This window comes from Anthonomus grandis, chromosome 10 (assembly GCF_022605725.1).
Source record: "Anthonomus grandis grandis chromosome 10, icAntGran1.3, whole genome shotgun sequence".
Classification (NCBI taxonomy): Eukaryota; Metazoa; Arthropoda; class Insecta; order Coleoptera; family Curculionidae; genus Anthonomus; species Anthonomus grandis.
In genome coordinates, this window is record NC_065555.1 from 17,465,608 (window position 1) to 17,480,177 (window position 14,570).

At 32.1% G+C, this 14,570-nt stretch overlaps 1 protein-coding gene across 4 annotated transcripts in view; it reads right to left on the reverse strand.

The window, feature by feature from the left end:
• Positions 1-14,570, reverse strand: part of LOC126740996 (heterogeneous nuclear ribonucleoprotein 27C) — a 60,833-nt gene that overhangs the window by 31,036 nt on the left and 15,227 nt on the right. For all 4 annotated transcript variants that reach the window (XM_050447231.1, XM_050447230.1, XM_050447229.1 and 1 more), the window contains exons 2-6: positions 10,460-10,663; positions 10,028-10,218; positions 9,735-9,817; positions 9,433-9,621; positions 3,426-3,591 (exon numbers count right to left, since the gene is read on the reverse strand). In XM_050447231.1, the coding sequence (XP_050303188.1) occupies positions 3,426-3,591; positions 9,433-9,621; positions 9,735-9,817; positions 10,028-10,218; positions 10,460-10,663 (833 nt within the window). The remainder of the gene's footprint in view (positions 1-3,425; positions 3,592-9,432; positions 9,622-9,734; positions 9,818-10,027; positions 10,219-10,459; positions 10,664-14,570) is intronic.

The window sequence follows — 14,570 nt, forward strand, 5'->3', positions numbered from 1 at the left end:
TATCCACACCAGAAGACATCAGTAAGATCCTGCAATGCGTCTTAATTTTTGTAATATTATTCATGTACAAAGAGAAAGAAACTTTAGCAATAGTCTTCTGTTTTCCGAAGAAACTTGTTTCAATGCAAGAGGGGTACATAACTTTCATAATGAACATATATGCTGGAGAAAATCCACATGCAGTAAGAAGACACCATATTCCGTACGAATCTAAAATTAATGTATGGGCTAGTATTATTGGCAATTTTATCCACTGTCAACCACAAATGCAATTCTTTATCCGGATTTCCTCCTCATAATGCATGTCAATGTATGCAGAAAATTAACGAGAACTTGAACTCAACATTTAAATGGTTAACAAGAGCACATACTTACTCCTAGATTCTAATATAATAAAAAAACAATTTCTTCAATTTTACTACTTTGCATATAAAGAACAGTGTTGTTCCTTATTCAGCATCAACAAAAAATCTTGGTTTAATTTTTAAATAAAGAATTAAGTATTCAATAAAGAATTATCCTGCATGTATGCTTTCCTTAAAAAGTTTTTTATCAATTTAAATATAAAATGCCCAAAAATATCAAATGAATGCTTGCGGAGGCTCTTGCTTGGTCACAGTTAGATTACTGCAATGTTGTGTTTTACAATTACCTGACTCTTGAAATAAAGAATAAAATTCAGTTAGCTCAAAAAATGCCTCTATGAGACTTGTTTTCAACATACAAAAATGTGACCACATAACACCAACATATGTTCAAAATAAAATACTAAAATATAAACAGAGAGCAGCTTTAGATTTTTATCAGTTGGTTATAGAATTTACAAGTCGAGGTACCCTAAATATCTGGCAGATTATTTCACAGCACGACAAGGTAAAGAAACATTATAAGATTTCAAATACCACTGCATAGAACTGAAGGTTTTAAAAACTCATTTATCAGGCTGTATTTTTGATAAACTCTGAAATATACAACTTAATAAGGTCATGCTCACTTTTCTCTTTCAAGAAGAAATACAAGGCTTTTCTGTTAGATTCACATATACATTTATTGTAATGTTAAGTAATTTTAAGAAATGAGTTTGGCATAAACTAGTATTGTATTGAAACTGCCCACTAATACTGTATTTTTCAGGTGGCATGGAAGAACTCATTATGTGATTGTGGCCATTTATGTAATATTTTGTTGTTGCATAATAAACATTTATTTATTTATTGGTCCTGTAATTCTTTCTCCAAGATTAACGAGAAAGATTTATCAGCAGCATCTACAAAACACTTTGCCGGACATATTGGATTGTGGTTTATGCATGATGGTACTTCACCACATTTTTCACTAAATGTCAGAAATTATTTGAATGGTCGGTACCTAAAGTTTTTCTGGAGACATATTAAATCCGTGGTACAAGAGTAATTTCGTGCTTAAATAAAACTATGTTTTTTTATGTAAAATATTTGAATATACCGTTGCGACATCGAACACCTAAAAGCCAAATTATAGCAAAAATGGCTAACTTTAGCAGGCTTTAAGAAAAAAAGCCTTTTTTGTTTAAAATTAAAGAGAACTTTGTTTTTTTGAAAGGGTGTGCATATTCAGATTTCGGATCCCTATAAACCCCTGAATATAAATTTTTGAAAATTAAAATAATATGTCTATTAATGTTCATAAATTTTGAAAAATTCGATTCTCATTTTTTTAACTTTACCGTGCTGTAGGTCGGAATCGGAGCAATTTTGGACTAAGGTGAGTTGCTTCAAATCCTGTATTTAATCTCTATGACACATCTGACTGTCAGATTCCTGGTTTTGATTGTGTATCTATTTTACTTTATTTTACCCTTCATTTTGTATTTGGTGGTTATTGTAGATTGTCCAAAAAGCTCTGAGAAAATTCAATCAAACATTGATTGTACAAAAAACTACACTCCTATTAATAGGACATTTACGGTGAAATTAAATTGACGATACTGCATAGAGCAAAATAGGAAAATCTTACAAATTCAATGCAGTTGAATAATGTTGCATTACATTACTTTGAAAAATATTACAAGTTGATTTATACTCATATGTACTCGGAAGAAATAATAGATTAGTAGTGGAAAAATGCATTCGAATAGGGCGAGTCACTATTATTCCAGTACAAAAACACTTTTCCTATAGAGGATATAGAAATGAACATGTGTTGTTCATGAATCTATGAGGACTCGTTAAGAGAGCACCGAAAATGACCAACGTCCAGGTCGCCCTGTTTCGGCTTTCGCAAATACTGATAAAAATCAATGAAATTGTACGCCAGGGTCGTCGTGTGAGCATTCGGATCATTTCTGAGACTGTTAACTGTCACAAAAATTTAACGGATGAAGTTGTGGGAACGTAAGTCGTGGATCATGAGCCGTACTCGCCTGATCTAGCAGCCTGTGGCGTTTTCCTATTTCCGATGATTAAGTCTGACTTAAAAGGAACCCGGTTGGAGTCGATAGAAGAGGTAAGATGAAAATTGGCGAAGAGCCACTAACAAAGAAGTTACAAAAGAAGACTTCATTCAAGCATCGCTGTGACCAATGGAAAAAGAGAATGGAACAGTGTGTGACAAACCGGATATTGGACTTGACAAATATTTGTTATATTATAATACAGACTTTTATTACAAAATGGGAATTGAGATTGGGGAAAGAAATTAAATCTTCCTGGAGAAAGACAACTTATCCACGACATATGTCCCTCATTCTCATGTAACATTCACATGATTAGGTCTGTGGAACACCGTTTATCTTAAAAATAAGTTGCGATAATAAAAATTGTCATCGTTCTATGATTCTTTCACCGTAAAAATCCAAGAAAATCGAATTGGCACTTGTACAATTTATGCATATCTACGTCCAATGAACGATTGATTACTAAGATAAAGTTATTTAAAAAAAAAGCACGCTTTTTAGTAAAAGTTGAACTATTGCGCCTAAAAGTTCAAATGTATGATTCGCATGAAATGCTATGGGTTGGCTTTCCTTACACTAACGGACTGGTTATTAAATAGAACCTAATAAATTAGTTGCAAAGGTGTAAAATAAATTTAAAGGGAGGCCAAGTAGAGGTTGCGTTTGCTAATTATATACATGGTTTACAAAGCATGATAGGAATTATTATTCTATTACAGCTTTACAAGGTAATTTAAGGGTCTATTTCATGCAATAGGACAGTTATTCCGTCGGAATTCTCCGTTCAGAGACCCAAACCAAATAAAATTTTCCAAGGTTTCACAAATTTACCTTAAAAGGTTTGGAAACATAACTTCCAATATATTTCTCAAAAATCTTTAAATAATTTTATTTTGTATTCTCGAGACGTTTCTTAAAACAAATAGACCCTTAAACGTTAAACTGATCGGTTAAATACAAATACAGTAGGAAATAAAGGAATTACATTTACCATAAGATCCGTATCCCTGTTGGGTTGGCGGTCCTCCGTAGCTGTTACCCCATTGGGGCGGAGGGCCTTGAGGGGCGGGAGGTGCGCCCCATCCCTGGTACGATCCGGGACCGGACGGTGTACCGTATCCCGCATTGTATTGCTGTTGCGGGGAAGTTCCCCAACCCTAAAAGACGAAAATGTTGAAACTCCTTCATGAATTTTATAACTTTTACATAATTGATGGTGAGTTATTATACGTGTTCCTCTTTGATTCACTCCAATGCACTATAAAAACTACACCGGAGGCGACAAAGAGCAGTTTATTTAGCAAAATATCAAAGTTAACAACTCCATAAAAAGGTTTGTCAGTAGAGAATTTTGCAAAGTTTTGAAAAGGACTTAGGCTTTTTCTACCCTCTGAACTAGAACAGGTTTATTAATTTATTAAATTATAACATAATATATATTTCAAAGTAAATATTTTAACAGTAACATGTTATATTAACTAACGCATATACAGTGAGGACGCGCAAGTTGGAACAAATTCATTTAAAATTCAGGGGTGTGCTCGAAAAAAAAACGCTTACTTTTACACTTAATTTTTATTTTTTGTCGCGATTTTTTTGACGATGAATTAATGTATACAGGGTGGACCAAAAGAAAGAAAGAAAGAAAGAAAGAAAATGTGCTATATTACGTAAGACAACAAAATATTGTGTACAAGCATCCTAAAAACTAAAAAATTCCAAATTCACTTTAAATTTCAAACAAACATAACTTCTAAAACACTTTACCATAAAATTTACACACATTACCAAAATTAATCATAACAAAACAGATTGAGAAAAAAAAGCATCTTTTTGATAAATTTCATTAAAAAATAAGTAAAGCTGTCAATAAAACAGAATTTAGAAGAAGTAAATTACATTATTTAACAGGAAACAAAACTAAAACACTAAAATGATGTCAGAGCACAGGTTAAAAGGTATCATTAAAAAAATCGTCAAGGCTATAATATGCCCTGGATAATAAAAGTGATTTTAATTCCTTTTTGAATCTCTTAACTTCTAAAATTTGTCTGATACATAGAGGAACATGGTTGTAAATTTTTTTGCTGAGGTATATAAGTGAGTTCTTCGTGAGGGAGGATGTAGGGATTGGTAAGGGAAAATCGTTAACCTGGCGAGTCATATGACCAGTGTTAGAGGGCTAAAAATGAGCTACGTATCCACTTAATTTTTTGAAATAGAAACACAATTTTTTTTATTTTATTTTTTAATTCTGTATAAAATTTTAAGTATATTTTGTATACCATGTCCTATACCTAACCTCAATATTTATTAAGAAATTTGCGATTAAATTTTTTATAAATAACCATGAATTTTTGGAAGAGTTTATGAAAAAAAACAAAACAAAAAAATTAAAATAAATGTTCAGATTGTTGACCATTAACTTCCTTACAGTAACCAAGCTGATTTAAATTCTTAAAAATACTTTATTTATTGTTTGAGGCCGGATTTGTTATATTTCGAATCTAATTCTATTTTTTAATTTTTCTAAACACTTAGGTTTATCAAAATAAACTTTAGATTTTAGATAACCCCATATATAAAAATCCAATGGGGTTAAATCTGGCGACCTTGCTGGCCATTCAATAAAACCTCCCCTTCCAATCCATCTAACCAATAACCAACATCTTCCAATCTATTTGGGAAAATGTTGGGTATGGTAATCTTGTAATGTTCGCAAATAGTGTAAGTATGCGGGCGCCATCCCGTGGTACATTTGGATAAAGTGCAATTAAACTAGGTACTCTCTGATTTTAAAACAACTCTAAATATTTTTCAGAGGTAAGCGGAGGACAATTGACGTGCCCACAATTCTTGCCCATACATTAACTTCTTGGGAAATTGTGTGTGACTTTCCATATTCCAGTGTGGATTTTCTGGTGCCCAATAACGAAAATTTTGCCTATTTACAGAACCATTTAAAAAAAAGCTTGCCTCCTCGGAAAAAACAATCTTAAAAATGTTAGGTTTGCATTACATTTATTCATCATTATTTCACAAATCTCTATTCTGCGGATGTGATCATTTTCCATAAGCTGCTGAATCAAATGAATTTTATATGGATGCCATTTATTCCTATGCAAATATTTTAGAACACATGATTTACTAACCGACTTATCTGCAGCAACTTGTCGAGTTGAGTGACAAGGTGTCAACAATTAAATATACTTGTTAAAAAACTATGAAAAAACATGTTTGAATATGCTCAAATGACCCAAACAGTTGTAAATTTATTAATAATGTTACTATTAGGTATAAGACATGGTGTACAAAATATACTTAATATTCTATGCAGAATTGAAAAATGGAATAAAAAATTGAAGTTGATGGTCGTTGCTTATTTTTGGTTCACCCCGTATACATGAATTATTCATCATCAAAAAAATCGCGACAAAAAATAAAAATCGACGTGTCCGAGCGTTTTTTTTTTGAATTTTAAATGAATTTGTTCCAACTTGCGCGTCCTCACTGTATATGTATAAAACATACACCTGTGTGCGTAATTAAGCATCCTTAATAATTTTAGTACTAGTTAAATTTAATGACCTTTAACAACTAGCCTAAAATTTAAAGCACACTACAGAAAAACTTGCTGCTTTTCTTCAGTAGTTATGTATCAACTCAAAATCCTATTATTATAATAGTCCTTAGAAAAGGGCTGCAAATTCATGAAAATTAGTATGAACATGTTTATTATAAAGCTTTTTAAAGTTACCCTGTTTTTAATTTATTTAATTTCGAGCGAGATAAATAAAGAATTTTTTAAATTTGTTTTTTAAATTAATTGGAATGAACATTAAATTACCTCTAGCTCTGATTCTTGTGTTATGAATTTTTTAATAGTAATGAAAATGGATGTATGAACAATTGTGGTATATGGCTGAAAGGCAACTTGCCTATTTAAAAAGATTTTCAACTACAATATTTCAGTTCACAAAAACTATCCTGCAACACCCGGAGAATGAGGATATACCATTGGGATTATTTTGGGATTTAAGCAAAGCATATGACTGTATAGATCATAAAATGTTACTGGATAAAGCAGAAGAATATGGCCTTAGAGGCAATGGCTTCAATTGTATCTAATTGACAGAACTCAGAGGGTCACAATTGATAATGCTAAGTCAGATGTTAAATTGAATAGGGTGGGGAATGGGGCTACCACAAGGAAGCATACTGGGTCCTTTATTAGTTATTTTACTTTTAAATAATTACCTCGAAAAACAACTTTTAATTACTAATTATGCAGATGATACAAACTTACTGATTCAAAATTATTTAAAAACAAGGCAAAAAAGGATAAGCCAGAACATATTAATTTAGGAAATCAAAATTATCTCTAGAAACTGAAATTAAGTTTTTGGGACTAATGATCAATGAATATCTCTCCTGGAACCAGCAAATCGACAAAATATTTTTAAAACTAGGAACAATAGGGTATGGGATTAGTATTCTATCTAAACATGTAAACTTTACGGCTTCAAAAATATTATATGCTGTAAATTTTGAATCTATATTAAGATATGGTATCATTTTCTGGGGAAGTTCATCAGGTGTACCTCGGAGAGTGTTTGTTGTAGAGAAAAGAGTCATCCGTTTTATTAGGAAATTAGGTTATTTAAGTACGGTAGTAAGTATAGGTAGTTTAAGAGCCTTAAATATTATGGCAGTCTATGCCTTATATATTCATAAATGGCTGAAGTTTCTCTATAAAGTATGTTTGATCGCCCAGCAATAAATAGATTAAGATTAACACTGACTGAAAAAACTCCTTATTATATGTGCATTTTGGAAAAACGCTCAGACCCGTCGATTTTGTTTTCAAGCGGGACACAAGTTTTGTGAAAAATCGCTTCGTGCAGGCCCCTGGGCGGGGGTGACGAGTGATACCTTATTTTAAAGGTCTTTCAATTCCATTTATAATGATGTAAAATTAATGTACTTCAATTCAGTAGTTTTAGAGATTTATTGATTTAAAGCTTAAATAAAACTAATACATCATCATAAGTGGAGATCAGTACATTTGACAGGAAAATAGTTTAAAGATGAAGTATGAACTGACCCGTCAGGCAAGCAAATGCCTCTCCATGCAGTAATAAAGATTTTGCTCAAAACATTGCCGCACATTTTGCAATATTTGTGGAGTAATTTAAAAGCACTCATTTACAATTCTTTGCCGCAAATCTTCTAACGGCCGACCTCTGTAGCACCGTGGGCAAGGTGTTCACGATGCGATCGTGTGGTCTCCGGTTCGAATCCTGGCATGGGCATGGTTGTTTGTGTTTGTCTTATAAAAAAAAGCACTTGTGGTTCCGAACCCACATTAAACTGTAGGTCCATAATAAACAACAAAAGTGGGCGGCCGTCGAAATACGACGCGAGTCCATTGTAATTAAGGAAGAAGAAATCTTCTAAAGATCTTTGCTAAGTAGCATAGATTTTGCTTTTCGATGATTTTCGATCTTGGGGGCCATTCACTGGCACCTCTTCAACCAATCCATCGATCTGGAAACGTCTGATCTAAATATTTTTAAACACGTAATGCATAATGTGGTGGGGCACCATCCTGTTGGAACATCGACCTATTCGCAATGTACCGCCGATCAATCTGATTTTCAATTATGGCAGTTAATGCAGGATCTATATGACGTCCAGTAATTCCAAATACATTTCACCAAATGTCAAATTTCCAGGTAAGAAAAAGGGACAAACACAAAAATGATCCCAAAAAAAATCCTGCTGTGTTTGTATCTTATGATAAATTCTGGGATTAGATCGGACCAATATCGGCAGTTATGACGATTTGAATTAAGAAAAAAGAACATTCATCGGAAAAGCAACTGTTAAACAGAAAATGTTCCTCATTAATAGTTCGTTTACTCATATCTTTACAAAATTGTATTTCTTGTACAAGGTGAATTTTATACGGATGAAAACTTGTCTTTAGATTCGGTTGGATAGTACATTGACTAAAACCACAGTATCCAATTTGCAGGTACTTAAAGTATAGGGTCTAAATAGACTTTCCCTCAAACCCCCACTTCTATTGCTTTGTTCCTTCTAAGAATGTAGCGTTTTTTATTGGCGATTGATCCAGTTTTTCGAAATTTAGCCACAAGTTCTAGAACATATTTTCGATGCACGTTACTGTTCTCATGTCGTTCATTAAATATTGTATTGTATAATATTGTTCATTAATATATGTATAAAGCGTTAAAAGGAATTTTAGCAATAATTTGGTCGATCTACTCGCAAGCTATGCACTAAATTCCTATTTAAAATAAGTACAAGACATTCCCCTCTTACCGTTACTTATTAAGTAAATGCTTTTACTAAAATTTTGTTTGAAAGTAGTACAAACTACAAACTACTCTGATATACCTATTAGACTCTACTTTAAGCCAAGAAAGGGGTGTTGTCAGAAAAAGAAAATAGGTATCAAAAAGTTAAGAAAAGAACGTAAAAGGTATGTGCACAACAAATATAATATTTTATCTTTTTAAATGTAAGTAGATAATAGTCCTTTTTTCACAGATTATTAATTATTAACAGCTTAGGTATTTTAGTATTTATGGTTATTAAATTCATCTGTTTATTTGATACTAACAATGTGTGATACCTAATGCACACAGATGTAATTGTGATCAGGCAAAATCTTTTGCAGAGTTTAATTAGTTATAAAATTAAGAAATGTGGTAGGGTGTCAGAATATCCACCCAAAAACAAGAAATTGACTGTTATTCTTAACTGGAAGCATAGTAAATTGAACTTAAAAAAAAAACAAAACCATAATAATTATTTTTGGGAAAGGAATGTTACCAAAAGGTAAACCTTTAAGGCTTAAATAATATTATAAATCTACCATGATAAGTAATAATAACTAATAAATATAAACAGTATATTGGATTTATTGCATTTATGAATAAATTTAAATTTTTTAATATGAGTGCTCTTACCAAATATCCTTGGTTCATGTTAGGCCCCATCGGAGCGCCCATGTTCATGGGTGGCCCGCCCATTTGACCATTAGGGCCTTGCATCATGCCCATGGGCGCCTGAGGTGGACCCCATGCCGAGGATCCGTCGTTTCCTCCCATCTTGTTGCCGCCAGATCCATCTCTGGGTTCAGCTTTCTTGATTTCAACCTTTCAGAGAAAAAAATAGCGCTATTTCACATTGAATTCTTACTCTAAACACTCCAAAATACTTATAATATCGATCGAAGCAATACATAACCAAGGACATAAAACCCACTTACCTGCTTGCCATTCAGATTTACAAAGTGTTCAGCAACGCACCTGTCTACTGCTTCATCGTCTTCAAAAGACAAAAATCCAAAACCTGTAATAAGAAACGCCAATATTAAATTTTTGGCCTTTTTAATAACTTGGTGATGTTTCACCTTGATTCACTCCAATATTCTATTATAGTAACATCGGAGGCGACAAGGTGTACTTAATTTTGCACCGATAAAAAGCCAAAAAACTACAGCGTAAATTTTTCGGAACATATATCAGTGCATATAGATCAGTGACTTTATATAATCTTTACCTCTGGACTTCTTTTTTTCCTGGTCATACATGATGACTACCTCCATGACCTTGCCAAATCTTGTGAAGAAACTCCTCAGGTCGGTTTCAGTAACATTGGAGGGCAAACCTCCCAAGAATACTTTGGGATATCCACCGCCTTTTTTTGGTTTCTGCAAGGTCCTGGGATTGCAGGGTTTTGGGTCAATTGTCCTGAAACAGCAGCCATATTAGTCACAAGTCAATAGCAGAGTTTTTAGGTTTGTAAGTTTGTTTTTAGGTAGTTTTAAGTTGTTTTTTTTTGTTTCACTCCGATGCACTACAAAAACTACACCGGAGGCGACAAAAAAATCATTTATTTTGCAATTTCAAAACCTTAACAGTCTATCTAATAGCCTGTCACATTGATTGACAATTGCTACTAAAATCTTCTTGACATAAATGTTAAAGTTACCTTCCATCAAGTGTATGCGGCCCATTTTGTAAAACAACATTAACGTTGGCGGGTTCGGCGAAAGTGACAAAGCCGAAACCTCTGGACCTGCCGGATTCGGCATTTTTCATAACAACGCAATCGATCACCTCCCCATACCTCGAGAAGTACCTCTGGAGGTTGTCCTGGGTAGTCTCCCATGAGAGACCTCCAACAAACAATTTTCTGCAAGAGAATAATAAATGCAATGAACTTTTTATAATATAAGGTTATGGTGACATTGGATTTAATTGACAACTTTATACTTCTAGTTTAAAGGAAGTAAATCTTGAACATTTTTATATTAATTTCAACCTAGATTCCTATTTTTGTCCACAATGGTAAAAGTCTGAAGTTAATTATGGTATAATTAACTGTTATACAATTAAGTATACAATTTTATTCATGAAAGTTGCCATTAATTCAAGACCCCAACAAATGCTCTAATATGGTAAATGCCAATTAGTTCCAGCACCTTGGACTGTCACACTTTCTTCATAATATTTAATATTATACATTATTATTTATTAGATATGGAATTTTAACAACAATACAGGCACCAGAAACAAAATCCTTTAATTAAAGTTAAAGAAATTTCTGAAGGAAGTAATATATCATAATTATTCATTAAAAGTAAATATTGATGATTATCATTAAAATGGGTTTTAATATGATTTCACTAGTACCATTATGAGAGTTCAGACCCAATATAAATATCAAACGTTAAGTGAAAGTAAATGTGCTTAAGCCATAAGGATGGCATTATGCATTAAGTGGTATTAAAACAGCTTGTATACTGGTTATTTGCAAGATCTAAATATGTATCATTTAAAAGGAATTTAGATAAGTTTATAGTGGAAATAGAAATAAAATTGTTGGTTATCTTTTATTATAAACAAACAGCAGAAAAAAAGTTAGTAAAACTTTTGGCTTATAATCTCCGGTTTTTATAGTTATCTTGAGATTTTTAATAAATTTTTAGTGACTCATTGTTTTTTGTGAATCACAGTAGGTATTTTTATAGTGATTTATTTATGATTCATATAAAAAATATGACACCTGAAATATAAAAATAATAATGAAAGGTTAGTTATTATTTAAAGTTTATAGGATTAAAATTTAGACTTAGTCGGGATTGTTCTATATGGAGAACTTAAGCTGGAGGTAATTACTGAATTATATACTGAATGGGAAAATTGAGGGTAGGTATCAATCTGATCTTGTCACCCTAAAAAGAAGAGATAAAGAAAACAAAATGTTTTTTTCTTTTCCGACATTATCTGTAAAGAAAACAGGAGTTCTGTTTTGGAGCAAAGCAGGTTGCTTTATCTTACTAAGACAAGGAAAGACAAGGATATATTGGAAGATTGATTTATTTATTAAAGGAGTGAAGTTTGTATAGAGTTCAACATATAGGCAGCTGCAAATTCATTAGGTGTTCATTCCACAGGCAAGCATTTTGGGTCCTATTCCTTTTTTTCAATCATAAATGACCTATCTTTTATGCATATGGGTCATAAATTACAGATTAGAAATTAAATGGAGAACAGCGTTTCTAGCAATGAGCAAAAAATAAATGTGTTGATTTTTAAAACCAAATTTCAATAAAGATTTACTTGTACAGACAGATCTGAATGCAGTGAGTAGATGGTGTAAGCTAAGTTTTATCCATAGTATTGAGTATAAGAGTAAAAGAGTTTTGTTTTACAGTGTTCTGATTTCAGTAGGAATTTTATTAAAAGTTTTTATGGGATTAAAAAGATTTTTTTTTAATAAACCTCAAGTTACATTTTTTGTCAACAATCTGCTGTTTATTTCTTGTGTTATAAAGTTCTTCTCTGGTAGTTTTCAATAAAGGATCTGGATTCTCTATAACAAACATTACATCCTCCAAAATATAAATAGATGTTGTTAGCGTCAAAATTTTAGTGTCTTTAGATTTTCCACTACATGTATCAGTTAATTTTAAATTGAATATATTTCTGATACAACATTTCTGAACGTCACAAAGATTCTAACTGCCTCTGAAATGCCACCCCTCAATATCATATCTCATAATTGAGAGTGCACATAGGCATGGTATGAAATTTTTGGGTTTGCAATACCTACATAAATGCAATAAGAAACTATTTTGTTTGTTAGAGTCAATAGCTACGTTTACAACGCCCGGATCTATTAGGTCCGTGGATCAAATGATAGACTATTTATATTTAGTACATCCCTGTTGACAAGGATTGATTTTGAGGGTTAAATTAGTGCAGGATTATCTCTAGGATCAAAATGTCAGTTGAAGTGAGTTTAGACGAAGAATTATAGAACATAACCTCTAAATCTTTAAAAGTGTTATTGTTAAAAGATAATAAAAATAAACTAATAATTTATTTTTCAAGGCTTAAGCTTATCCTCTGCATTTTCTTCTTTATTTTTGTGTAGAAAAATAAAAACGTCGTAAGCTAACATACAATAAAATGTCAAACTTGTCATTTTGTCACTTCAAAATAGGTCCTGGGTGTTTACACAGAAAAAAACTAAATTTAATCTACCCTGTTTGGGAAGCATCAAATTCGCGTATCAAATTTTAGTGCGCTGCCGTTTACACCGAAAAAATAGTCCTCGTGACGTCATTTGATCCAAGTATTAAATATTTGGTAACCCCGTTGTAAACGTAGCTTATTTTATGATATGCCGAATCCAGCAAAAGCTATAATTTCAATTTAATTTCTTGGTCACTCAATTTGTGGGTTGATGAACTGTAATTTATTTTGTAATTGAATTTTATAAATTGGCAAACTAGTTGTTGAGCAATGATATATTTTCATCAATTATGCATATTTTTAGTCAATTTACATTGTCTACATACATTGGAATGAAGCAGATACAGAGGCAATCTATGAACCCCAAACTTTTACCTTCCCTGTTAAAAAAATTAAGAATTTTACATAATTACATCCATTTATTTACAAGATCCATGAAATTATGGTTTATAATACTAAAAAAAATTTTAGATAGAAGGTAGTGTTAACTAGTTAAAAGGCAACATTTTAATGTGAGGTGGCAATTTATTGTAAAACAGTGGCTCCATAAAAAGAAGGACCAGTTTTAATGCAATGAACTCTATGAAAAGCTTGTTATTTCTAGTGAAATGTGTATGTATGTCTTTAAAGGTTTTATACTTATTAATGTTCATGTTAACATATAAGAAACAATGAAATATATATAGGCTAGGAACAGTGAACATGTTAAGTTTAGAGAAATGGCTCTACAGTCTGCCCTATAATATAGTATTAGAAGAATGGTTATTGCCTCTTTTTGACTAGAGAAAATTAGTTGCATAACACCAAACAAGAATTGATATTTGATATGATCTTCTTTAATAAACCCATTCAAAATAGGCAGGAAAACCTCTGTAGATAGTGTTATGGACTTTTGAAGAGCAAAGACAGCAAAAGCCACCTCAGGATGTATATAATTAATAAGTGCATCCCAGATAATTTAGAATTGATTTTAATGCCCAGAAAAGTAACCGGTTCATTTGCAAAATCCTGTAAATCTAAATTATGAGAAGTCACAAATCATTTTTAATTATTTCTAGAATTCATGCTTAATTGATTAGCATAAAACCAATCAGCAACCCTCAACTGTGGCCAGAGCCATTTGCAGATGGGGAAGTGTACTCGCTTTCTTCGTAAAAGCGGCATCATCCACAAATGCAATAAAATCTGTATCTGACACTCCCAAGATCATTGATATAGATCAGAAAGGGCAATGGTCCAATAGTTTATAGATTAAAGATCTATAAACTACGATGTCAAGTTTTATAGGGAAGTAGTTTTTTTTCTGATAACTTAGATATGCTCAATCAATGGTGCATTGCCAATAAACTGTTTATGAATGTGAGTAAATATAAGTTTATTAGTTTCTTCAAGAAAAATAAACGGTTTGACTAATTTTACAATATAGAGGGCGTTTTCTTTAGTCATGTAATATTATTAAGGATGTTGGTGTTTGGCTTGATGAGCACCTAAACTTTAACACACATATAACTAAACTGGTTCTTAACTCCTCAAAAGTTTTAGGCTTTGTCTTGCATAAT